This window comes from Antrostomus carolinensis, unplaced genomic scaffold, assembly GCF_000700745.2.
Source record: "Antrostomus carolinensis isolate BGI_N321 unplaced genomic scaffold, ASM70074v2 scaffold14271, whole genome shotgun sequence".
Lineage (NCBI taxonomy): Eukaryota > Metazoa > Chordata > Aves > Caprimulgiformes > Caprimulgidae > Antrostomus > Antrostomus carolinensis.
The window spans coordinates 35,242-58,484 of NW_010296412.1; the positions used below are offsets into that span (position 1 = coordinate 35,242).

The window sequence follows — 23,243 nt, forward strand, 5'->3', positions numbered from 1 at the left end:
TTTGAAAAAGTCATTGAACTTCCAGCTTCAGTGAGATCTTAACATTTGTTGAAGGCAAGTGATCAAAAATGGTTGTATTTCTTTTTGATTTTTCATGTTTAGCTGAACTACTGAAGACTTATCCCTGTGCAAGACATCCAAAAGCATGTACAATTTAGAAATAATCAGACATTTTATCACAGTAATCAATTGCACAAATACAAGTGAGGCTGGTTAGACACCAATTTCAAAGATTTAGATGTATAAGCACAAGCTAGCAGTGACACATCATTGTAACAAGCATTACATAAAAAGATGGCAATGGAAAGTCAGTCTTCACCACATGAAGTAGCTTGCTTTGTTCTCAGGTGGAGTTCTGTACCCCACTTTAAAAACAGGCTTCATGAAAGATAAATATTATTTGGAAAGTTTGCTCCATTGAGCAACACAAGGATTATCGTTTCTACAATCTGATTAGAAAAGATTTCCTTCACATAAGGAAAGTTTTAAAAGATTTGAAAGGTATCAAAGGCTACTGAAAAGAAGAAGAAAAGCTTCTGAATTTGTGTTGGTTAGGACAAGAATTAATCTGTTTCACTTGCACCATGGCATGGAAGATTTAAATTGGACTGAAGTTCAACACCCTTCTCAGGAAAATTAAGTAGTCCTTCACCCTCAACAACAACCCCGCCGCCCAGAAAAAAAGGGGCAAAAAAGCAGCTCTCAAATGACACAATTAATTCTGAAGTATTTACATAGACTGAAGGACCATTTACAGAAGCTTTTAAACCTGTTTCATCTCACACATTTTTGACAAGAAGCAACAATACTCTCCATTACTTTCTTTAAAAACTTATTTTCATTCAATACTTTATGAAGCTATGGTCATATCTTCATTATTTAATCTTCCTTCTTATCTATAATACATGCTCCAAAGATTTGAAGAATTCTGTTTCTGCTTTATTTCACATTTCATAGCTTAGGATATTCTATTTAGTTTTCCCCTTGCTTCATCAAATAGTGGTAAGACAAGCAAATGTAAACTGAGTTTTAACCACCTAAAAGGTATGATTTTATTATGTATTACATACGGATTGTGGGGAAAAAAAGCTCAGTAGCAAGTCGAATGAAATGTTAAGACCTGGATTTAAAATATGTAATTAAGAAGACTGCAGACTCATGTTATTAACTTAAGGGCCATTCTTGTCTTTGTTTTCCAAATCTAAGCAAGGGTACACTTTCAACTATGGTAACATTCTAAGTGTACAGTCCATTGCTGTTTCATTTTAAGCTCTGAGGAAATAAAGCATGAAATAGTATTTTTAAAAGTATATTGACTTTTTATTCACTTTTATTAAATACATGTTTACATTTATGAAAATGTCTACCAATTTAACATACTAATTTAGTTTAAGTTATCCATTCTATAAATCATATATGCTTTAAAGTAGGCCATGCTGACAAACTGCAGTGACATTAATATGAAAAAAAAGGTCTATTTTTTTATTAGAAGTATAACAGTATATCACAATATATTGCAAGCTAGATGTTTCTTTCAAAATAGTATACAGCATACAAGCAGTGTTTAATTTTTATAGGACTCTGTCAAACTACTCTTTCCAAATCTGCAGGTTTTTACACTATTGGAGCTATTTTACTAATTAACCAGTGAACAAGGAAAAAGACAAAACAAAAACAAAACAGAAAACTAGGAAAGTTGTATGCACTTAAGACACCCTGAGGAGCAGATAACTAGAACATCACCATCAAGGAATAACCTGCATACCTGGCCCATTTTTTGCCCATTGGAAAAAGCCACACTGTTTTTCCTTCCCAAGAGGGCACACAAAGAAGTTCTTTCCATTATTGGGCCCCATCTTCAGTACAGTCTTCATAACACATCGCTTGCCATGGTTACAAAATGGAAAATTCAAGTCAGCCCACTGTCAAAAGAAACAGGTTTTAGGCACAGTTTTAGTATATGTGATGGCTATGAATTCCTTATTTTGAAACTGGCAATAGAAACAGATCTACAGGGGAGGCCCTAGCAGAAACTCTTCTAGTAGTTTGATCTCTTTTGTGATCACCGATTTTAGATTTTTAACATTAACTGCAGCTGCATGCACTTTAACTGGTGTCACTTTAATTGATGGTAACACATAGTTTTCTTCAAATTAAGGCATTATAGTCATTACTGTCTTGAGTTCATCTATTAACTAGCTGGGTGTTAGGTGACTGAGTCAACTCATCTCAGCCACATACATTCATAGCAAGGAGCAACTGCCACCAGTTGCAGCTAGGAAGGTGGGGTTAGGTGTTAGTGCAGCAGTGGGCAGTTGCCCAGGCAGATTACAGAATCTTCATCCTCGGAGGTCTTCCAGATTTTTTTTTTGGCTAGACAGAAACATGGCTGATGTCTAGATCTAGAGTTTCCATAGTCCTTCTTCAAGCAAGAGGCTGAACTAAATTGCTTTTACAAGTCCCTTCAAACCAACATTTCTGCTATGCATACGCCTTACATCACATGGAAGCAGATTAAGAGCATTTGCACAAGCAGTAAGAGAATTAACTAAAACTATGTTTATAACTACTATTACACTCTCAGTTTCAATTCAGTGTGCAAAAGTATTTAAAATTACCTCAAACTTAAATGGAGCATATCTGAACACAATTGCCAATTAGCGGGGCAAGCAGGCTGCAGGAACAAGTGCTTATTAGAAAACAGGCCCTGAAGTCTTATACATACTTGAAAGTAGTCACACCGAGTTTCTCTGGGTAGGGGACAGGTATAAAACTGCCGGCCCTTGTTTTCTCCATCCTTTCTCACAACTCTGAGGCTGCAGAGACGGCTGTGTTTGGTGCAGCGAGGATGGCCCATGCTTAACATATGAGTATCATCTGTCACATTAGCTTGAGGTTTGCTGTAATGACAGGTTACAAAATGACTCCTGCGTAATGCTAAAGGGATTACCAACACCACAACTGAAGAACTCTCTCCTACCATTACAATATCTCACTCAGTGTACTTTTACACACAAGGACAGCCAGAGAGAACTTCTCTAATGCACCCTATTGCGCCTTTAAAGCTGAATGATTGCTAGTAGTGAATAGACAAGACTGTGCTTTTCTGCCGGTATTATACCAGTTTTCCCCAGCATTCACCCATGTTTTACATTATTTCAAAGTACTCTTAAATTAATCTGCATAACAAAATAAATATTACCACTGCTATTATATTGCCCGCCCCAAATTCCAACATATTCTAAAAGAGTATTTTGTGGGAAAAAGACCAATACTGAGTAATTACTCCAAGTTGAAGGTATTTGTATGCTTGACAGAAAAGTATCTGTTACTGTGATTGATACTGTTTCATTTCTTCTTTGCACTCCTCTGTATTCTCAATTACCCTGCCTACATCCTCAGCTCTCTGTAGTCCTCTACTGAGACAGCAAGGAAAAAGTATATCCATACAGCCTAACCTGGCTAGCAAGTAAGATCCTGTTTCAAAACTGATGCTTCCACAATGCAAGAAATTATTTCTATATACATGACCAAGAATTTTGTAGCATATCATTAATAACTTTCCCATTCACCCTGCAAAATTTACCACTGTAAGCAACATCTACCTTGTACTCCCATTTCTGTTGTTTATGCCCAAATTTTCCTTGACAACCCTAGTAGGTTCTGACATTTCTCTTAACTAAGCAACGGATGTGTCTGAACAGGTCTGTGTAAATAAAAATTCAGGATGGTTACAGCATTTAAGTAGTTATATATGGGATGGAGAAAAGGTAAGAGAAAATAGTGATGGGATGTTCACTGAGGTACCTGTACAGAGCGTTGTATTGTGGATGTTGAAAACTGAGAGCTGATAGCTGGCAGGTAACTTTAATTACAATATATTAATTCAGCTACTTTCCTTTTGCCATCTTTCACAATGACTTCCAACATCTAAGTAGGTAGCAACTACAGTGCTAAGATCAGACAATGCCTTAGGTAGAACTGTGCTCGTTGACCTATTAGAGCTACACTGTCCTATTCCATGGGAATAGCTGGACTACAAACAGCTGTTTAGTTAACAACAGTGCTGGTCAGAAGCCAAAATCAGAGTTTTCCAGTGACAGCCTAGGTCATTCAGTGGTTTTGAAATCTGAGTGTAGTTTTAGTTACCCAAGAATAAGTTACCTCTAGAAGAAATCCAAAGACAACAGTGTCTGAACCCAACAGCACAGCATTTCCTTAATCTTCAGGGATAAAGTTGGTCTATGGGATTATAAAAAAGACTTGCTTCCATTTCAGAATACATACCTGATTGATATATTAGATTGGTGAACAGAGGGTAGATGATCAGTTTTCTGTTTCTTCTGTATGTGTTTGAAAAAGAGAGGTTGCTGACAGGAGGACAAAGCCATAGCAGTTACATGTGTTGTGCAATCCTTGTCTGTGCTTCCCCCTGACTGGTAAACATTTTTTTGGATTTGATTACAATTGCTTCTTGGAGCAACACACTGAGAGTGCCCATCAGATATCTGTGTATCATTTCTCAAAACAGATTTGTTACCAAGATCGTTTAAGACAAGAGTCGTAGTTCCAAATGCAGCTTTTCTATTGATCTTTATTTCTGTGCTTGGTTTTTTGAAATCATTACAAGGGTACTTCATTAAGTTTCTGATAAGGGCTGCAGAATCTTCAACATTCTCTGTCTTTGGAACTAAAGAAAAATAAGTTATTGGTTATAATCCACCTGTGTAGAGTGACACATCATATTTCTGATCTGTATTCATAAGTCATCATACAGGTGGTGAAAGAGTAAATTTACCATACCATTTTGAAAGATCTCAAAACCTGTCATAGATTAGCTACAGTACCAAAATTCTTACAATATAAAAGCTCACGCACTTTTGGAGTCACATACAACATGTTTCAAGATAACATTTCTATTGCCTGAACAGGATCAGATGTGAATAGTATTCTGTAAATGAAAGCTATTGGAGAATTGACTGTACAAAATTTAATTTAGCCCAAATACAGGGATTAAAATATTTATTTTTTTCAAAATAACCTTCTATAACCCCAGTACTGGGAGATTGCAGCAATACATTATCCATTTTTAAAGTATTGTTTTACTATTGACACAAAAAGGAATATTCATTGTTGGGTTTTCTAGTGCCTTCAGGGTTCCCGTCCTTTCCAAACATTGTGCACATCCAAACTTAATCAGTCTTCATTGTAAGAGGCTTCAGAAGCAACCAGTTCAGACATTTACTTTGCATTTATTTCCTGACATGAACAACAGTGTTTCTTCACAGAATCAGAGGCCTGCCTAGCGGGCAATAATCATTCCAAAAAGAGCAGGCATAATTTATTAATACCAGCTTAATAAATAAGGAGTCTATGGGTAATCTTTCCTGGGAAAAGGGTGAAAATAAAACTTGAGTCCCTAAGTGCAATCTTTGTTAAGTAGCTGTGAAGCCATTAGTGTTCAAGAGAGTCCTTTCTTTTCTACCATCTCCAGTGAGTGTCTCCCTCCTACAACTTCCTTCCATACAAGGAAGAGGGAATTAAGCAGAGGAAAAACGGGGGGCACACTCTGTCCAAAGGTATTTTCACTCAGAAACGAGAATCCTCACAGTTTACTCTCAACAATACTTGTTTCCGGACTCCTTCCATTTTGCCACTGCTGCACAGTGAAACATACTAGTTCCAGTGCCTTCAGATTTGTTTAAGAAAGAATAGGAGCTTGGCCTTGTACTTAAAAAAGGAGCAAAGAAATTGAGATGTAATGGTAAATGGTTATCTCTGTGTACAGACTGTATTATTTCAGCTGTATGGCCAGCAGCTGACTTTACGCACCAAGTATTCTGTCCTCAAAAATTCAAACATTTCTGCTGACAGTAGTTAATATTAGAAACAACATAAAAGACAAAACATGAACAAAGTGAGAACGCAAGGAATCTTAAAATCTGAAAAGACAGAGGTAATCAAACCCATGTTTAAGAAAAATCTCAACACTACTCCTACGATGCAAAAATAAGTTATTTTTTTAACAAGAATTTTTGCAACAGTATTTCACCAAGTCTAACCCATCTTCACATTCCAGGCCTGTTTTCAGTAATGGCATGCAGCTAAACAAGTGAAACTTAGAAGTACAAAGGAAGGAACAGGATTTTGTTACAAAGCTTAAAATAAAGCATTTGTGCACATGCCAGTATATATTTTAAGGTCCAGCTGACAGTATTAATTCCAGGATGTTAGTTGGTAAATCTGAGTCTGTGGACAGATTGAAACTTTCAGGTTTCTAGCGCTGATTTTGCAGCGGAATTACGGAAGATTAACCTCTGCTGGCAACAAGTATCATGCAAGGCAAGAAGACTTACTTCTACTGATTCCTGGCCTGAAGAAACGGACTTTAGCTAGTCTAAGGTAAGTGTTTCACACACATCACTCCATTCATAAAAGGAGTAACTAGAATGAAGCAATACTTTAAAAAAAGCATTAGAACTTATTTTATAAGAACTGAGATCAGTACCATAAAGTCACATCTTCATGGGCTGGGAATCTGGGGGCACTTTGGAAAGTATGGCTCAAAAGCACATCAAAAGCTATGAGAACGTGGTCTTTAATTCTGATTTCAGTATATGTACTTTAAGTTATACAGTTAAATTCAGTGAACTTTTAGCAGTATGTCCTGGAGCCTACATAAAAACATTCATTCTTCTCAGATACAAAAAGCCTGTATATTGTTTATAAATATCTATTCTTTCAGTTTTGTAGCACTGGAGCTAGAAAAATAAAGAAATAATCTGTAGTATGCAGATTTCAGCCACTTCACTGAATAATTCACTACACAATGTGAATTAAGTGGAGTATTTGTTTTTGAGGTAGAAAAGTTTCAATATGGAATTGTTATAGAATTAGCTTTATCCCTGAAAAGCCACACACGTGCATACCCCTAGACTTTGTTTCTTGGAATGTATGTAGCAATTCAAAATGTTTCTGAGCAACAGTCTTGGTCAAATAATTTCCTTTAAATCCCTCCACAGAGTAATTTACTTACTTTTTCTACAGAAAGTTAAAAAGAATACAAAGCTCCTCTTCACATAGAGGACAAGCCTCAGTGGAAAGTGTGTCCACTACCTCACGCATCCCTTTTTAATATCTACATTTCTATACAGAAATCAGGAGAGAAGCTAGCATGTTACTCATTCCATCTTCCTGTCTCTTTCTAGGTCTTATTCACAGCTGCTTCTGCCCACCAGATCTAGATTGCAGCATTAAAAGCTCCAGTAAGAGGCAAACAACAAATCTGGCTAAGAAGTCCAGAATCATCCCTACTCTGAACTTGGAGGAAAAAACCTAGGCCCTGAAAAACCTGACATCCTTTTGGAAAGGGTACCAAAACACACCGGATTTGTTCACATGAAAGAATGACAATTACTTTTCTGCCCCTTGGTGATTTCTGTATCAGACACACTGCAAGCTTCTAATGATTTTAAGGAGTTGAAAGAATGGCGTTTTTGTCTCACACCTCGCCCCAATAAAAACAAAGGGTCACTGCAGAGGCTTGTCTATAGAATCCCACCTCCACACAAAGCCAGAAGAAGAAACGTTTTTAAGGTTTAAGACAAGATAGTTTTCATGATTGTCCATGTAATATTTACCCAAAATCTGACTTTAAGTTAGCTGAAGTTTTATAAACACGATTCACAATGAGAGACTTCTACAGTTCTATAGTTCCAAAAACTGCACCAAAACTGCAATCCTCCCCCCCTTCCCAGCAGAGGTTCCAGACAACCTTTCAATACCTTCAGGCCTTGAAGTCAAACAGGCATCACAAATTTCAGCAGAAGGCTTGTTTATTAGGGTACAGAGCATACACGTCCACTCCTCTTCAGATTTCTGAGCTACATGTTCATTAGAACATGACCCCCTGCCATATGCCCAGCCAATTAGGCTATTTCTAGTTGGCAGTTTGCTGTGAAACAAAAGAATGATGTTAGTCTTTTGTGACGTTTCTTCTACAAATTGCCTTACACCGCAATGTGCAGGGAGGCACAGGGCTAGAGAACAAGTAGCACACAGTGTTATGCCTGCCTAGCAGAGCTTAGACAGCATGTCATGGTTAGAGTCTGATTTATTTATTTATTTATTTTTACCTCAAGGGGAAATCTTTTCCAATGCTGCAGAAGTAATACAAATAAGAGTATTTAAACAAAACCAGAGAAAGTTAATAATTAACCGATGTATTCTCCGGTACAATGCTCCAGTCTCTCAAATTCCCTACCATTTTCAAGTACTGCAGCAAGAAACTTGGGTGAGAAAGGGATACTGTTTCAGTACTTTCCCCCCCATTCCTTGTACAGAATGCTTACTAACAAATGCATTGATAAATGAAGAACTGTTCAGAGGCCAAACTGCAGAAAGTCACACAATCCAGCAAACAATTTTTTGCCCTCATTTAAATGGCTCCCATTAGACCACTTTGTTATCATAACAGCCAACAGAACTGAAAACTTTAAAAGTCAGAAAGTCTTTCATGTGTGTCACCGTTTGCTGAAAAACCTTTTAACATTTAAGAGCCCATTAAGAACTAGGATTTTCTTTTTTTTTTTGGTGCTTTTTTCAGAAAGAATTCAGGAATGTTCTAGCTGTGACTGGTGAGCCAAAGCTGTACTCCAGACACCTCTATAGATTTAATTTTTATTTATTTTTCCATAAACTATAATACCTCTGATGTTGATAGACTAATTTAGAATCATAGTTACTATTTTATAGCCCCTACATGGTACCAAGCACTGATCTTGTTGTAGTATCCACATTGTTAGCATGTTAAATGTAACTTGAACTTACCTGTTCAGTAAGATATGTATATAAATTTTTAAGTACTGTGGTTGATAAGTCATTAAGCATTTTTCTCCATAGTTTTTGTAGAATTATGCACTTTTTGAAGACTTTTTAAAAATCCTAAGAATTTAACCACTTAAATTAATAATGCAAATGCTGTACTTGGGAACTGTTGTGACACTCCTTAGACCTATCGCTCCGTATTTACCACTCTCCTTAACAGGCTAGATTTCTAAGATAAAGGTAAGGATATCCACTACCTGCCACATATCTTCCACAACAGGAAAACTAAGGAGGATAATGAAAATTGCTGACCTACCAGAGATCCTGTGCTGTCAAGAGGTGGAACAGACATTACATCAGCATTCAGAAAAATACCGTGACTAGATAACAAAAGAGCTGAACTGGAAGTATTAAAAGTGCATATTTTCACATTATTAGACCAGTTGTTCTACTCAGCTATCAAAGATGCATTACTAGACTGAATCTATTCAGCATGTCATGTTTTTTAGTTTAAGTCCATGTGTCTCCCCAGTCCGCCCATCGTGTCGTTCCCCATCCCACTGCCTTTTAGAACATGAAATATGGGGGTAAAGTATATTTTAAAGATTCAAGGTATATTTAAATTTGATGAGGTAAGTTTATAATGGGTATTCTCTTAATTTTTTCAGTTGAGCAAAATCATAAGCTACTTAACCCAAGAACCACTGACTTAAATTCTACAGTTTATGATATGTAGCAAGTCAGTCTGATCACGGGGGCTACCTTCAGTCTTCAAACGTGAAAAGCTTAGAATGGCAGATAAACCACTTGAGCTAGACATACTTTTGTTTGGTAACAGGTACTGCATAATAGAAAACAGAGCAGTAGAACACAATTACCTGACTGTTGGGATGAGGACAGCACAAGAAGTAACCTTTTTATTTTATAGCTACCATTACCATGGTTTTTTACTGAAATATACTGTTTAATTGGTTGTTTAAAAACAACAACAACAAAACAAACACAAAACCAAACTATTACTTCTTCTAGAATGGAGAGATTTTTTTTTCCCCCCTTGCATCATTTCCCAGTTATCTGACTCAACGGAACACTGCTGTCTTCCTACCCTTCTGCAAGACATTTCTCATTATTACTTCCTAAAAATACAGCAGATTGGGGTTATCAGCATGTGAAATATTTATCTTCCATGCTGGAATTTCTGTATTTGATCTGTACTCAAAGGCGATTTTTAAGCTTTAACCAAAATCCCTTCAGCCATCTGAATCTTGCAACAAAGTTGGTGGTGGGTGAAGGATTTGTGTGTTCTGTAAATCTTAGCTAAAAGAATATATATATACACACACACTAATGAAGGCAAAGTTTGCAAAGCAAAGCAGTATTTTATGAGACTGACAGAGCTCAGTATAGAAAGGCAAGATTCTGAGACCTCAGATGAAAATTTTCAAGAATAACTTAGGGACGCAAGAGTCTGAATAAGGTGCTTTTGGAACTTTTACCTTTTGACCTTTTGTGATATCAAATACATTTTGTGCTTTTCTAAAATAAAAGGAGGAAAGCTGCTGCTAGCACAATTTATGTGGGACTGAAAGTGTCTCTGTGGCACACCTGTAGTAAAAGCTTTCCAAACCCAGTAAGGAGGAAGAAGAAAAATGTCCTAAGCCCTACAGTATTTGCTGCACTCAACTCAGTTGTGTGTAAACATTCAAGTCTGTCATATTGATAACACAAAGAATAAGGGGCATTTTTTCTAGAAGCAGTGAATACTTCTGAGAACTCTGAATTGTTTTATGATTCCTACATTTGATTAGAACAATAGCTATTACAAAGGGGTCTTTGAAAGAAATGGTGTCCAAGAATCAAAGCTTTCAACCATTTTAAAAACCAATGGCCAAAACATTTTTCTTTTGCAAGTCAAGTGAATTTAGATATAAAATACACAAGGATCTGTTCTATTTGCAAAGTTATATCCTCTTACTCTAACAGCACTTTGAGATACTTAAGCACTTTGATGTTTAAAAGTGTTATAAATTTATCATCATACCTAACATTGACAAGCTGAGGATCTGCCTTTTGACACTGAAAGCAGAAGTAAGTCATCCTGTTATCCTCTCCTAAACGACACACAGTGATCTTCCCATTGCACTGACCACAGATGGGGCGCTTGTACACCTTGTAGTGTTTGTAGAGTGGAGACCCGGTTTTGCGGCACTAAAACACAACATGTTTAAAACCCGAGTTAGAGACCCAGCATACATTTTCTGTCAGTTCTTCTACAGTTCATCTCAGGCTAAAATTAAAAAAAAAACAAAACAAAAAACAAACCAACCACAAACCTACATAAACCAACACCTCAATGACTACACAGAGATATTTAAGGCACATTCCTAAGGGCTAGCATCTGTATTTCATATTCTTTTACAAAAAGAATTTACTTTCAACCAGGTAGAATAGAATTCTCTACATAATGGAATAAAAGACATAAGACAAAAAAAACCATACTAGCATGGTGCAAGCAAACATATGTGAGGGACCCCTTGAGTTCAGCTGGACCAGCTCTCTCTCATTCAGCACCAACCATCTTTGACCTGTCACCTGCAGGAGGGTCCTTAAAGAGCTGATGAGCTCCAATCAATGTAGCATACAAAACAAAAATAAAACAAACATAAAACACAAAACCGACACCACCTTCCTTCACCCCAAAAAGAAACACAAATACACTACAGAGCCAGCTCAGACCTGATGCTACCATCTGGGTTAATCAAACTTCCCAAAACTAAAGAACTGCACAATGCAGAAATATTCCAGAGATTCTGTAGGAGTCAGGTAGCGCCCAGTAAAGTTGCTCAGCTTCACCTTAGCACTGGCCATGCCAGATAAGTTGGCTGGTGAAAAGCCACTTGGCACTATGGCAAGCTCCCCAGATCCTGGCAGAAAATTATATTAAGTACAGTACAAGCCCAAAGGGCACAGTGACCTAAAGAGCCTCCAGAGGGCTGAGAAGCAGGCACATTTCGTAAGACAATTCACATGGAGTCAGCATAGATGTACCCCAGTTAAAACTGGCAGAAAAACAAAAAACCACAAAGAAGAAAAGCCCAGTAGAGATGCAGCCAACCCTGCAGAGCCACATGAGTTTCTGCACTACAATCGCAATTCCTTGGGCCCAGTTCAAACGATACCACAGCTGGCCCAGCAATACCAGCCCAGCGCTGGCAGGGTTCAACAGCTATAGCTCCATAATGCATGAAGACCCTTGGAGTTTTCCCAGTCTTTGAGCACAGCATATTTGCTTCTGCTGTGCTCCTGTTCATCAGCCTTGCTGAATGATAATGCTTTTGCCAGTACAATCTAGTAATTAAATCAGAAGGAATTACTAATATATATTTGCATGAATATTCACAAGCAGTTTGCTTTCCCCTCGAGATGTTTCTCCCAGGTTTACAGTCAGTTTTATTAGTAGTTTCCTCCCATCTAGTTATTTCAAAACTAAACAAAAGCAACAGCCTTTTACACAAACAAGGTTCTTCATCTTTGTATCTGTAAGGTGCTACTACAAATGATACAGTATGATTACTACAAACATTCTATAACAGTTTATAAAAAATGATCACGTACTACCCCTCAACCTCTTTTTGTTACGTTTTTATCTTAAAGGGATGGGGGGGACGGTAGATCTCTTTAAAAAGCACTTGACTAGTGAATACTTGCTACATATATATTCGAAAAGTTTAAAAAATGGCTAAACTGAGCTACAGAAAGTTTAGCTTTTTGTTTATTGTCAGTCTAAAAGCCCACAACACATTTAAATCCCCTAGTTTTATAGTTGTTGCAGAACTTTATTGGTTCTCTTTACTGGTAGCCTTCATTATGAAGTTTGGAGAATTGAAAAGATTTCCCTAGTCAACAGATTAAACTACTCTTCAGTGGGTTGGGGGAAAGCAGACTTTTAAGCAGACTATTAAACAAATTACATTTTTAGCCTTTATGACTGAGAGACAGTATTAGGGAATTTAGGTAACCTCCTCCTAGCCTGCCAAAAAAAGAATTTTTACCAGCACTAGCTCCTTGCCTTTCCTGAATACCAAGAGAGCCAGACAAGAATTTCACTGCTGCTGTTCATTTCTCTGCATGCAGCTTAAAGAACAAAAACATAAAAGAATTAGGTCAAAGTATTTCTTTCTCTATTTTTGAAAGTTAAGGAGCAACCAGGAATTGAAGAGTTTACAGGGGTAGAAATGAAATCATACTGAAGTTGTGGCAGTAGGGAGAAACTGGAGTTTATTTCACTTTAGCAACCAAAAAAGTTGTTTCAGTTAGGAAACAAAGTTGTTAGAATCCATTTAGTCAAATAAATAATACCTGCTATTTCAAGTTTCATAAAGGAAGCCACACGAAATACCTTCATACTTCCCTAGGGCAATCTCAAGTTCCCAGTTTGAAGAGTGACCTTTTTGTTATCTTACATATAAGTATGTGCTCAACCTACATCAATTCTGACATGTTCATAGTGATGTTACAGCACATGCACAGCAAAACTGAACTGGCCCTCAGGCAGCATCTGTCACTTCTGCTGCATCTGGGCCAAGCTGTGCACATTCTTACAGTCTAGACATCCCCATCTTTCCATCATTTGACAATTCACAATTAATAAAAAGCACACAAACCAACATTCCTATTCATGGGAACACTTGTCCTGTTGCATGTTTTTACTGTTTTCACAAGATGATCACAAGCAGCTAAGATGCCCCAGTCAAGTTTTGGAGGTCTCTCAGAAACATGTGACAATACCTTATAAAAAAGCAGGCTAAAATCACGTGTCATTTTCACCAAGTGACGTATATGCTCATCTGTCAGTTGGCAAACCTGTGAGTAAGACAAGAATTATTTTTAGAATATTAGGATGCTAAGAGATAGCAGCAGAAAGACCTATAATGCACGGACACTTTGAACACCTTCAGCTGATGTGGAATGCTTGTGGACCTTAACCAAAAATGTAAGGTAAACAATGGTAGAAAAGCAAATTATGCCAGCTAGCAGGACAAGAAACAGAGAAAAAGCTGCAAAAATAAAATAAAATAAATTAAAAAATAAAGTAATAAAAAAATCTCCACTCTTCCGGGTAGTAACTGAACAAAGAAAACCTGAGCACTCTTCACTTTATTTATAGGCTGCCAATTTAATGGTACCACAACATGATGCCAGACTTGGATTTGAAAGTTAAATGAATTCCCTACCAAAGAAAGGTTTCAAGTTGTAAGAGAGAAGGCTTAGCCCCACCAAATACGTCCACTCTGTGAGGCAGGGGTAGCCGCAACAGGTTCCAAGGAATGCCATGACAAATATCTCCAGTTATAATGATACAAAATTAATTTAGTGTCTTAGAATAAGATAAGAAATTACAGATGATAAAACAAAGGTAAGAAGATGACAAAATGTTATAAAAATATCTATTTACATTCTTAAAACTTTAGTGTTATTAAAAACAATCTTGAGACATTTCGCCCACCTTGACAGCTGGATGGAGACCACTGTCAAACAGCGCTTCATTTTTTATTATATTTCCCACTCCAGGTAATACTGCTTGATCCAGTAACACATCACACAACATGCGTGTTTTCTGCCACTTAATCTCACTTTCTGCTCTTAGGAAGCTAAACTTTGGAGAACAGACATCCAAACTTTCCATCATTCGCACTTTCTGTTCACTCTCAGCTGCATTTCTGGAAGAGAAAAATAGATTAGAATTTAGGGTTTTTTAAATTATATGCTAATATATCAGTATGGTTTTAAAAAGAACACATGAAAGCATAATAGAACATTATAGGCAGAAAACGATAACTATGAAAATACTGGTGACAAGGAAGACGCACAGAAATTACTTTAACCACCCCCATCAAAAACAGGTCAATGATACATGCATGGAACATGCACCTGGTCCAATATACAAAAAAGCATTCTTATTCTGTCGATATTAGTTTGGAAAATGCCAGGTCCTTGCTTTAAAACTACTTCCAACATGGGAAGACCATGTGCTTGGACCACAAACCATAACTAATTGTATGTTTACATGGCCCAGTAGTTACAACATGGCAATAAAATTTATTTTCTTAAAACTTTATTTTATTAGTTTGAAAAAAAAAATACAGTACAAAAAGTCTCAGGCTTACATAAGCTTTTATGTTTTGTAATATTAACTATATACATATATGTTACTTGAATTTACATGCTCCTTTTCACCCCAGAGCCTCAAACGCTTTAACGTCAAGCTTGTTAAGTTGTTTTTATTAGCAGTGAGAAGTACAACGCTGACGGACAAAAACATCCACTTAATGTCAGTTAGAACAATTGTATCAATTTGCTTCCAAAACGAAAACAAAAAATAAAAACACAGCCTTGAGAGCACAAAAATTTGAAACTAGTAATCATCACAGTAATCCTTATTCTTGTTAAGGAAATGAAACTTGTGGGAAATTAAAGGAGCAAAGGGGTTCAGCATTCAGATCTAAGAATGGAATTAAATCCAACTTTCATTCCCAGTCTTGACACTATCTAATGAGGCTATGGCATAGAATTACTTTAAATGGATGTAAATTCTGATACAAAAATAACAAAATTAAATTACCATACCAATAAATGATATATTTAAAAAGTTGTTTTGTTTCTTTGTGTCTATGATGGCTTTCATCTAAGTGTTTAACAACTTCTGCGTGATTTTTCACTATGTTATTAAAAGAATGTTATAAAAAGAAATAAACCAAGCTGTGTTTAATTTGGTTAGTTTCTGTTTTACCTATACTCTGCTGTCACCTCAAAAAAACAAACAGTATCCTCTGTTAGCTGTATCTCCAAAACTGGTAGTGCTCCATTTCTGTCTTTGCTTCCATCAGGATTAATGCACATGGAACCATTCATACCGAAGTGAATCCTTGGAGAGAAGGAGAGTTCTTACAGGTATTTCATCTTAACAATATTCCCAAGCATCACACTGGTCTATTTTTTGAAGTTATGAACTATCCTTATTTAACCAAGTCATTATATACATACATTATTTCTAGTCATTAAGAGTAACACAGCTACAAACTACTTGCTTACATAGTGCTCAAATCCCAGAGAACCGTCCCCAAGTCAGAAACACTCCAAAACACAGCAGTTTTGCAGTGGTCTTCATAATTTATTATACAGAAGTCAAACCTGATCATTAAGCAACACACTTCTGGTATATCACAGTTAGAATTTTTTCACTTGACATGCTGGTCCTCCGACACAGGTTCTTAAGTCCTCAGAGAGGCTGAAAGAAATGAGGCTACCTTACCAGACAATTTTCTGTTAAATCAGGCAGAAGTCACCTGGTATGAAAGGAAAGATTTCAGTCCTCACATTGCCAGCACTGTTATCACATCAAAGCTACTTCCAAGAACGCCATAAACAAAGTAATTAACACCTGCCATATGTTGTTTTCTGCTTTTCTTTGCCTACAACCAAGGCAAAACCTGCAGGTCAATTAAAAATTAATAAAAGAAATAAACTGAAAAATGCACAGATGGCAAAGAAGTAGAACAGACTCTTTCAAGCATTCCTTTTACAGATCACTAATGCTTTAAGAGGTCTTACATTTTATAATATATTCTACAGGGAGCTAGTATACTTGAGCAATGGACAAGTTTGACTATGGTCTCATACATTTTATTTATTACAAGTTCACCTGGTACATTCAAGTCCTAAAAAACCACAGAGGGAGTGCCCTACTTCTACACATTGTGTATCAGAAAAGGGATTATTTTGTAGCTACAAAAAGATTCAACCCATAGAACTACACCAATGACAAGCAACATCAGGTGTATATTTCAGGAAGGATAGGCATTTTAAATATTTACCAGTAGGTTAAGACAACATCAAGAGAAGTGTGGCCAGCAGGTCAAGGGAGGTGATTCTCCCCCTGTACTCTGCTCTCATAAGGCCCCACCTGGAGTGCTGTGTCCAGCTCTGGAGCCCCCAACACAAGAAAGACCTGGACCTGTTAGAACAAGTCCAGAAGAGGGCCATGAAGCTGATCAGAGGGCTGGAGCACCTCTGCTATGAGGACAGGCTGAGAGAGTTGGGGCTGTTCAGGCTGGAAAAGAGAAGGCTCTGGGGAGACCTTAGAGCGGCCTTCCAGTACCTGAAGGGGCCTACAAGAAAGCTGGGGAGGGACTCTTTACAAAGGGAGGTAGTGATAGAACAAGGTGAAATGGCTTTAAACTGGAAGAGGGTAGGTTCAGATTAGATATTAGGAAGAAATTCTTCACTGTGAGGGTGGTGAGACACTGGAACAGGTTTCCCAGAGAAGCTGTGGATGCCCCCTCCCTGGCAGTGTTTAAGGCCAGGCTGGAAGAGGCTCTGAGCAACCTGGTCTAGTGGAAGGTGTCCCTGCTGATGGCAGGGGGGGGTTGGAACTATGATTCTATTTAAATTACTTTCAAGGGAAAATTGAAAAAAATGTAAAAATCCTCATATTTTCCAAAAAACCTTTACTTTCTTCAGTGACTTTAATGTCCTTTAAACAGGCATCAAAAAGTAGAAGTACTAATTTCTTCAGAAGGTGTCATTGCTCATTTGTACTAAAAAAAAAAAAAATCTTCTACTGCCCACCATGGATTGCAAAAACACTGAACTTCATTTGCTAATTGCTATCCACAACATGGCAATACTTCAGAAGTATCTTCCTCATTTGCAAGTCAGGCAAGCAGTAACTGTGTAAAACAATTTCATGGCTAGGTTATCTTCTCCCACCAGGCAGTCACTCTCCAGGAACATAAAATGAGTTGATAACCTTTCATGGTGAGTCTTTCACAAGACATGTCTGGCTAGTGTTATTTCAGCATGGCTACCAGCTTTTTACATGTAATCTTAACAGACAAGAAAAGCTAGTTTTGTTATGTTGAGAAACTATGTACAGATACAGAATCTGTATATCAGTAACTCTCCTCATGACAAGAAAGTCCTATACTTGATAGTTAACTTAATAAAGAAATAATACATTCTCTGAAGGCATATTCCTTATTTCCTCTCCCAGTAACAATCCTGGTAGCCAATCTTAGACTGCTGTAAGATGCATTTTCTGAAGCCTTTCTCTGCCTCCCCTCAGCACCTTTAAGATGAACAATATACATTTTTAAAACAAGAGAATAAAGATCTCCATTATCAGATAATAGGTGACTTCTGCCTCCTGTGTAAAGGAGATCTTTCTTGTACCGAACTTCTACATTTCCAGTCAAGTAAGTGACATGACTAAAGGGACTTTTTAAATACAGTTTCTAGAGCTACAGGAACTGATGAAACTTTTAAGTTTATTATCAAATGATACCAGAAGGTTGTTTTCGTTAAGTACAGTAAGTTATTGCATTGGCTAGAAAGCAGGTCAAAGGATTATATATTCCATACTAGAATTTGGCCACATTTTTTTTTCTCTTTATTTAAAGAGAACTTCTGCAAAATGGTTACTTATATTCCTTAGTAATAGCTTTTTTACTTCTGATAATATAATTGTCTGTTAAGACAATGGTTTCTTATTGTGTAATTTACTCCTTTGCTTATCCAATCAATTTCTAACACATGCAACAGTCATTTTAAAAAAGCTAACATGTGTATCAGTTACCTCTCCTGCCTTTTTTAATCTTCCTTTATAACTGACTTATCTTTTTCTTTTTAAAAACTGCTCTTACTTCTCCATTTCTATTTAATAAAGCACAATACAAAGCAAGACAAACTGATTACAACCATAATCCTATCCTTCACAAATACATTTTAAACACCTACACAGTCCTGTCCTAGTTACTTCTACGATTGTCATGTAAAGACTGGTACGAGCTTGTAAGACTAGTTGCATTTCTCTAACTCTAGAAGAAATAGCCATATAGCACTATTATCTGATAACCAGCAGGCCCCTGCTAGCAAAGATTAGTCTACACATCATCCCAGGTAATTACTCCTATATCATTGCCTTTATTTATCGAGTATGCAACCACTGTAAAACCATTGTACTTGCAGCCAAGCATTTTCAGTTCCATCTCCCTCCTGTGAAAACAGTGCCACTGGCAAAATATTATGTCACAGAATCTTAAGGTATTTGTTGATATTATCAGTTTTAAATGAATAAAAATCACGACCTTACACCTTTGTTCAAGATCAGTCACAAGGTAACAAAGACTACACTGAATGTAGAAGTGATGTTGTTTTCCTTTTTAAAGAATTAGAAAATCAAAATTATGTTGCAAGTAGAAGGCTGAAAGAAAAGCATTAAATGCAAGCCTCACTTATTCAATGTAAGAGCCTTACTTATGTATTCTATATTAATTGCCATAAGGAATTAAGATTCTTAATGATCCATTACACTGCATTTGGTTAGATTTATTTTTGGTTGACTTTGCAGTACAGAAGCATACTGAACTAGAAAAAGTAAACTAGAATCCAAGGACAACCTCTGTGGCCAATGGGTTAAAGCATATGACAAAATCCTAAACATGCCAACAAACTCCTAATAAGCTCTGCAAAGCACAAACAAACAACAATTTGGCAGTTCTACCATTTGTCTAGGAGACATGGTTTCACTGGAAAGTCAAGGTGTACATTTATGATATCCAAACCATGCACCTGCCAAATTTCAAACCATATTTCTGAACCAAGGAGTTGTTAATATTGCTTTAAGAAAGAAAACAATGCAGCATAAATGTATACACACAGAATATTTTAAGTTTGGCAATTTTTTTCCACACGAATTTATTATCAGAGCAATTGAATCATTAAAATTAAATACAGAACCTCAGACTAAATTTCTGAAGGAAAGTTAAAGAAATTGCAAGTAGTTTGTAGTAGAAGATATTAAGTAACTGCAGCCGCATGTACTTCTGAGTTTTGTCCCTAGAAAATGCAATTTCCTATTTGAAACAAAGCATTTCAAGGAATAACAGTCCTTTTAGATATCTTTACATGGAATCTTAGACTAAGAACAAAGCAGTATATTATCTGAAAATGTAAGTGAAAATATCCAGTATTTCCAGCTGCTGAGAAGATTCTCCCTAACATTAACTTTCAAATCTCAAACTGACACCAGCAAGAACAAGATGACCCCCATAGGAAGCCTTTTTCTCGTCTCTTACCTCAAAGCTTTCTGATCAAAATACATAAAAAGTTCCTTTCCCAATGTCTCCACACCCCTGTAAACATGTCCAATAAGGAAATCATGATCAGAAGTTCTCTCCTCACTTGCATCAGTCTGAAAATGAGTACACACATACACACAAAGATTAAAACAGAATTTATCCTACTTTGATTCTAGCATAGTACACATTGAGCAAATAGCTGTATGAACTGATTTTCCAACTCAGACAATATTAAACCTTTTCTCTGTCAGCAGCTCTGTCAAAACCAATAAGACTATTAACCCAGGAAACAGACACCCACTATTGCTAACGCTGTCGTAACTTAGCTCATTCTTTTCCAAATTGAAACAATACATCTTTTTTATCAGGGTATTTTATGCTTTTTCCTTCCAGTTACAAATTCACAATACGATTTTCAGGCTGATGTGAACTAAACAGGGATAGTGTGAATATTAAATACTTGTCAGAATGCCAGTTCTGCCATTTGCAACCTACATCCTTCTCCAAGTGCCTCTTACTGGAATTTCTATCCAAGCTAGTAACACGCTTTCAGTGTTTCACATGGGGCAGTGTATTACAGAAAAGCCGTAAAATTACTTCTGTACAAAGCAGAAAAATTACTGATCCCACAGATATTTCTCTGTTCCTACTAGTTGAAAGTCTAACCTCAGAAGATGTTGAACAGCAGGTGGGACAGTACTAGAGGACAAGAAAAAGATAATTGTGAGATTGAATCAATAGTCTTTTCTTGCTTAACACCTGAAACTCCACTGAAATTATAAGAAGGGACACCTACAGTTATCTGGTCCAAGTGCCTGCTCAAAGCAGGACTGACTGAGATCAGGCAGCTCAGAGCCTTGTCCAGTCAACTTCAAAGTAGCTCCAGGGACACTCTCACCTCTCTGGGTTCTTGTTCCGGGGCTTCACTATTGTTGCAATGGAAAAAAATTTCCTAATACCTAATCAGAATTTCTCCTATTATGGCCTGCATCTGCTGCCTTTCATCCTACTGTGGACCTCTGACAAGAGTCTAGCTCTATCTCCTCCACACCCCCCTTTTAGGTAGCTGAAGAGAGCAATAAAAACCCAGTTCTATGAGCCTCTCCTTGTGCATCATGTGTTTCAGCCTGCTAATCATACCAGGGGGACTCACTTCAGTATGTTATTATCTTTTTCCTAATAGCAAGTTGAAAACCAGACACTGAAATCCAGATATTGCCTCGCAACTGCTGAACAGAGATAAAATCATTCTCCTCAGGCTGCTGGCTACACTGTCACTAGCACAGGCCAGTATGGGGCTGGCCCTCTGCTTTGGAAGGGCACGAGTGACTTGCACTCAGCTGGTTTAGGACCCTAGGTCCTCTTTTATCCGTGGACCTTCCATCTCACCAGCAGCCAGGCCCATGCCATTGCATGACGTTATTCTGTTCCAAGTGTAGGACTTGGCAAGTCCTGCAAACGCTGAACTTAAGTTTCTGCCAGTCCATTTTTCTCAGCCTGTCAAGGTCCCTTTGACCAGCACTTCAAGGTCCCCAAAGGGTCCATTCAGCTCCTACTGAAACCTGCAAGGAATATATTCACTGTCATCGGAGCCCTAACCACAAGGCACAGATACGTGCCATATACCAGTGCTTCAATCACAACACTCAATTGCAATGCAAATATGTATGGAAGCGATTCTGGCAAATCAGCAAGGTTGCACCTAGTTAGTGCCATTTCAGATCTACTCTTTATACAATCTCCCACTGTATTACTACCTTGAAATGATACACATTTAGAGGGGTTTATGGTTATTATTTTGTCAAGTAGAAAAATCAGAATGTTTTTTGCATATCAACATCATTTACTTTGCTTACTATCAAAATATGAAGAAAGTAAAATTTTCCTCTCAGGCAAAGAGCTCATCTCTTCCAATAAAATTATTAAAGTCAGTGTGCAACAAGGTTTATTTTAGTTCTAAGCAACTCAAGTTTGTTTAAACTAAACCAGAGGAAGAAGTGATTGAAATGGAAAACTAACTTGTTTTTTCAAAATATTTTAAGTTAAATTCATACCACTTTAGTATCACATGAGACACAGTTGTAGTAGTATGGTTTCTCTTAAAATATTGTAGTCTTCAGCAGCGGCCAAGGCTTTGGCCATGCTTAGCAGCCTGTAGATCTGAAAGAGCCAAGACCTTGTGACGGTCATTTGTCAATGACTAGAGTCTGCCCTGAGGTGACTTCTACTGTAAAGTTTATGAACATCAGTCTATTTAAGGGAAGGAAATTTTTTTCTGAAATCATAGCAGCATACCTCCTTACTTCAAAAAGCTTAGTTCTGAAAGATATAAACCTATAAAGACTGATCTGTTGATGGCCTTAAATATATCTTGAACCACATTCTTTCTTAAATTGTTATTTAAGTACTATCTTATGAAGCCTTAATCACAAACTCTTTTATGCTGCCTTACACTTTCCCCACTGAAGGTGGAGAAAAATTCCCCAACTTTCTGCCTGAAGGCATCCAGTATACTTACCTGGGACACAATCAATGCATAATTTCTCACAGCTGAGCAAAGCCAGGCATGAAAATAAAGCCCTAGCCACCTCTGTAATCAAAACTAGACGACTGGATCTTCGCAGCTCATCGGCTAAGCCTGTTCACTGACATCTCAACTTCTCCTTCTACCAGAAGGTCGCATAAGCCCTGGCAGAGTTTTATACTGGGGAATTATTTTATGCTGCCAACAAAAAGGATAAAAACTTGTAAAAGAAATTACACACTGTGCACACCAAGAGCAGATGGCACATCTTTTATTTATTTAAATAGTTGGTTTAATTAAAATTGTTTTTTTAAAAAAAGTTACTGAATTAAAAGCTCCTTTTCTGCAGGCCAACGTATACCCTTCTCTCATCATGTTTCATTCAGACTTGTGAAAACTTACGAGATTACAAAAAAATCAAAATTATGAACTGCTACTATAATTTTCCTCGTATTGTAGGTTTCCTGAAGCTAAATGATACTTTAAAATTCACCTTAAGGGAACAAGAGCTATTCTAAAAGTTTTCCCTCATTATTTCCAACCCCCTGTATGTTTCTACAGCTTCAGCACCTCTTTACACATCCGACCTGCTATGGCTTATTTATTATGTTGATGACAAGAATATTTTTCAATTTAAAGGAAGAATAAAGACAGTATCAGCGGACACACGGCCCCACCCCGCCCCGGACGCCGCCAGCTGGGGCGCAGGAGCTCCGCCGCAGCCGGGCAAGGCGGACATGTCGGCCCCACCAACC

At 37.3% G+C, this 23,243-nt stretch overlaps 1 protein-coding gene across 1 annotated transcript; it reads right to left on the bottom strand.

Annotated features, from left to right (window-relative positions):
- Positions 1 to 1,745: 1,745 nt before the first annotated feature.
- On the bottom strand, positions 1,746 to 20,916 carry NEIL3 (nei like DNA glycosylase 3; the record flags this gene model as incomplete). Its single annotated transcript, XM_029087543.1, is given in 11 exon segments — positions 1,746 to 1,922; positions 2,726 to 2,900; positions 4,288 to 4,690; positions 7,785 to 7,954; positions 10,868 to 11,034; positions 13,615 to 13,689; positions 14,333 to 14,546; positions 15,617 to 15,751; positions 19,962 to 20,077; positions 20,804 to 20,856; positions 20,859 to 20,916. Coding segments are annotated over 11 exon segments (1,743 nt in total), but the record flags the coding sequence as incomplete, so codon positions are not given.
- Between the last annotated feature and the right edge of the window lie 2,327 nt (positions 20,917 to 23,243).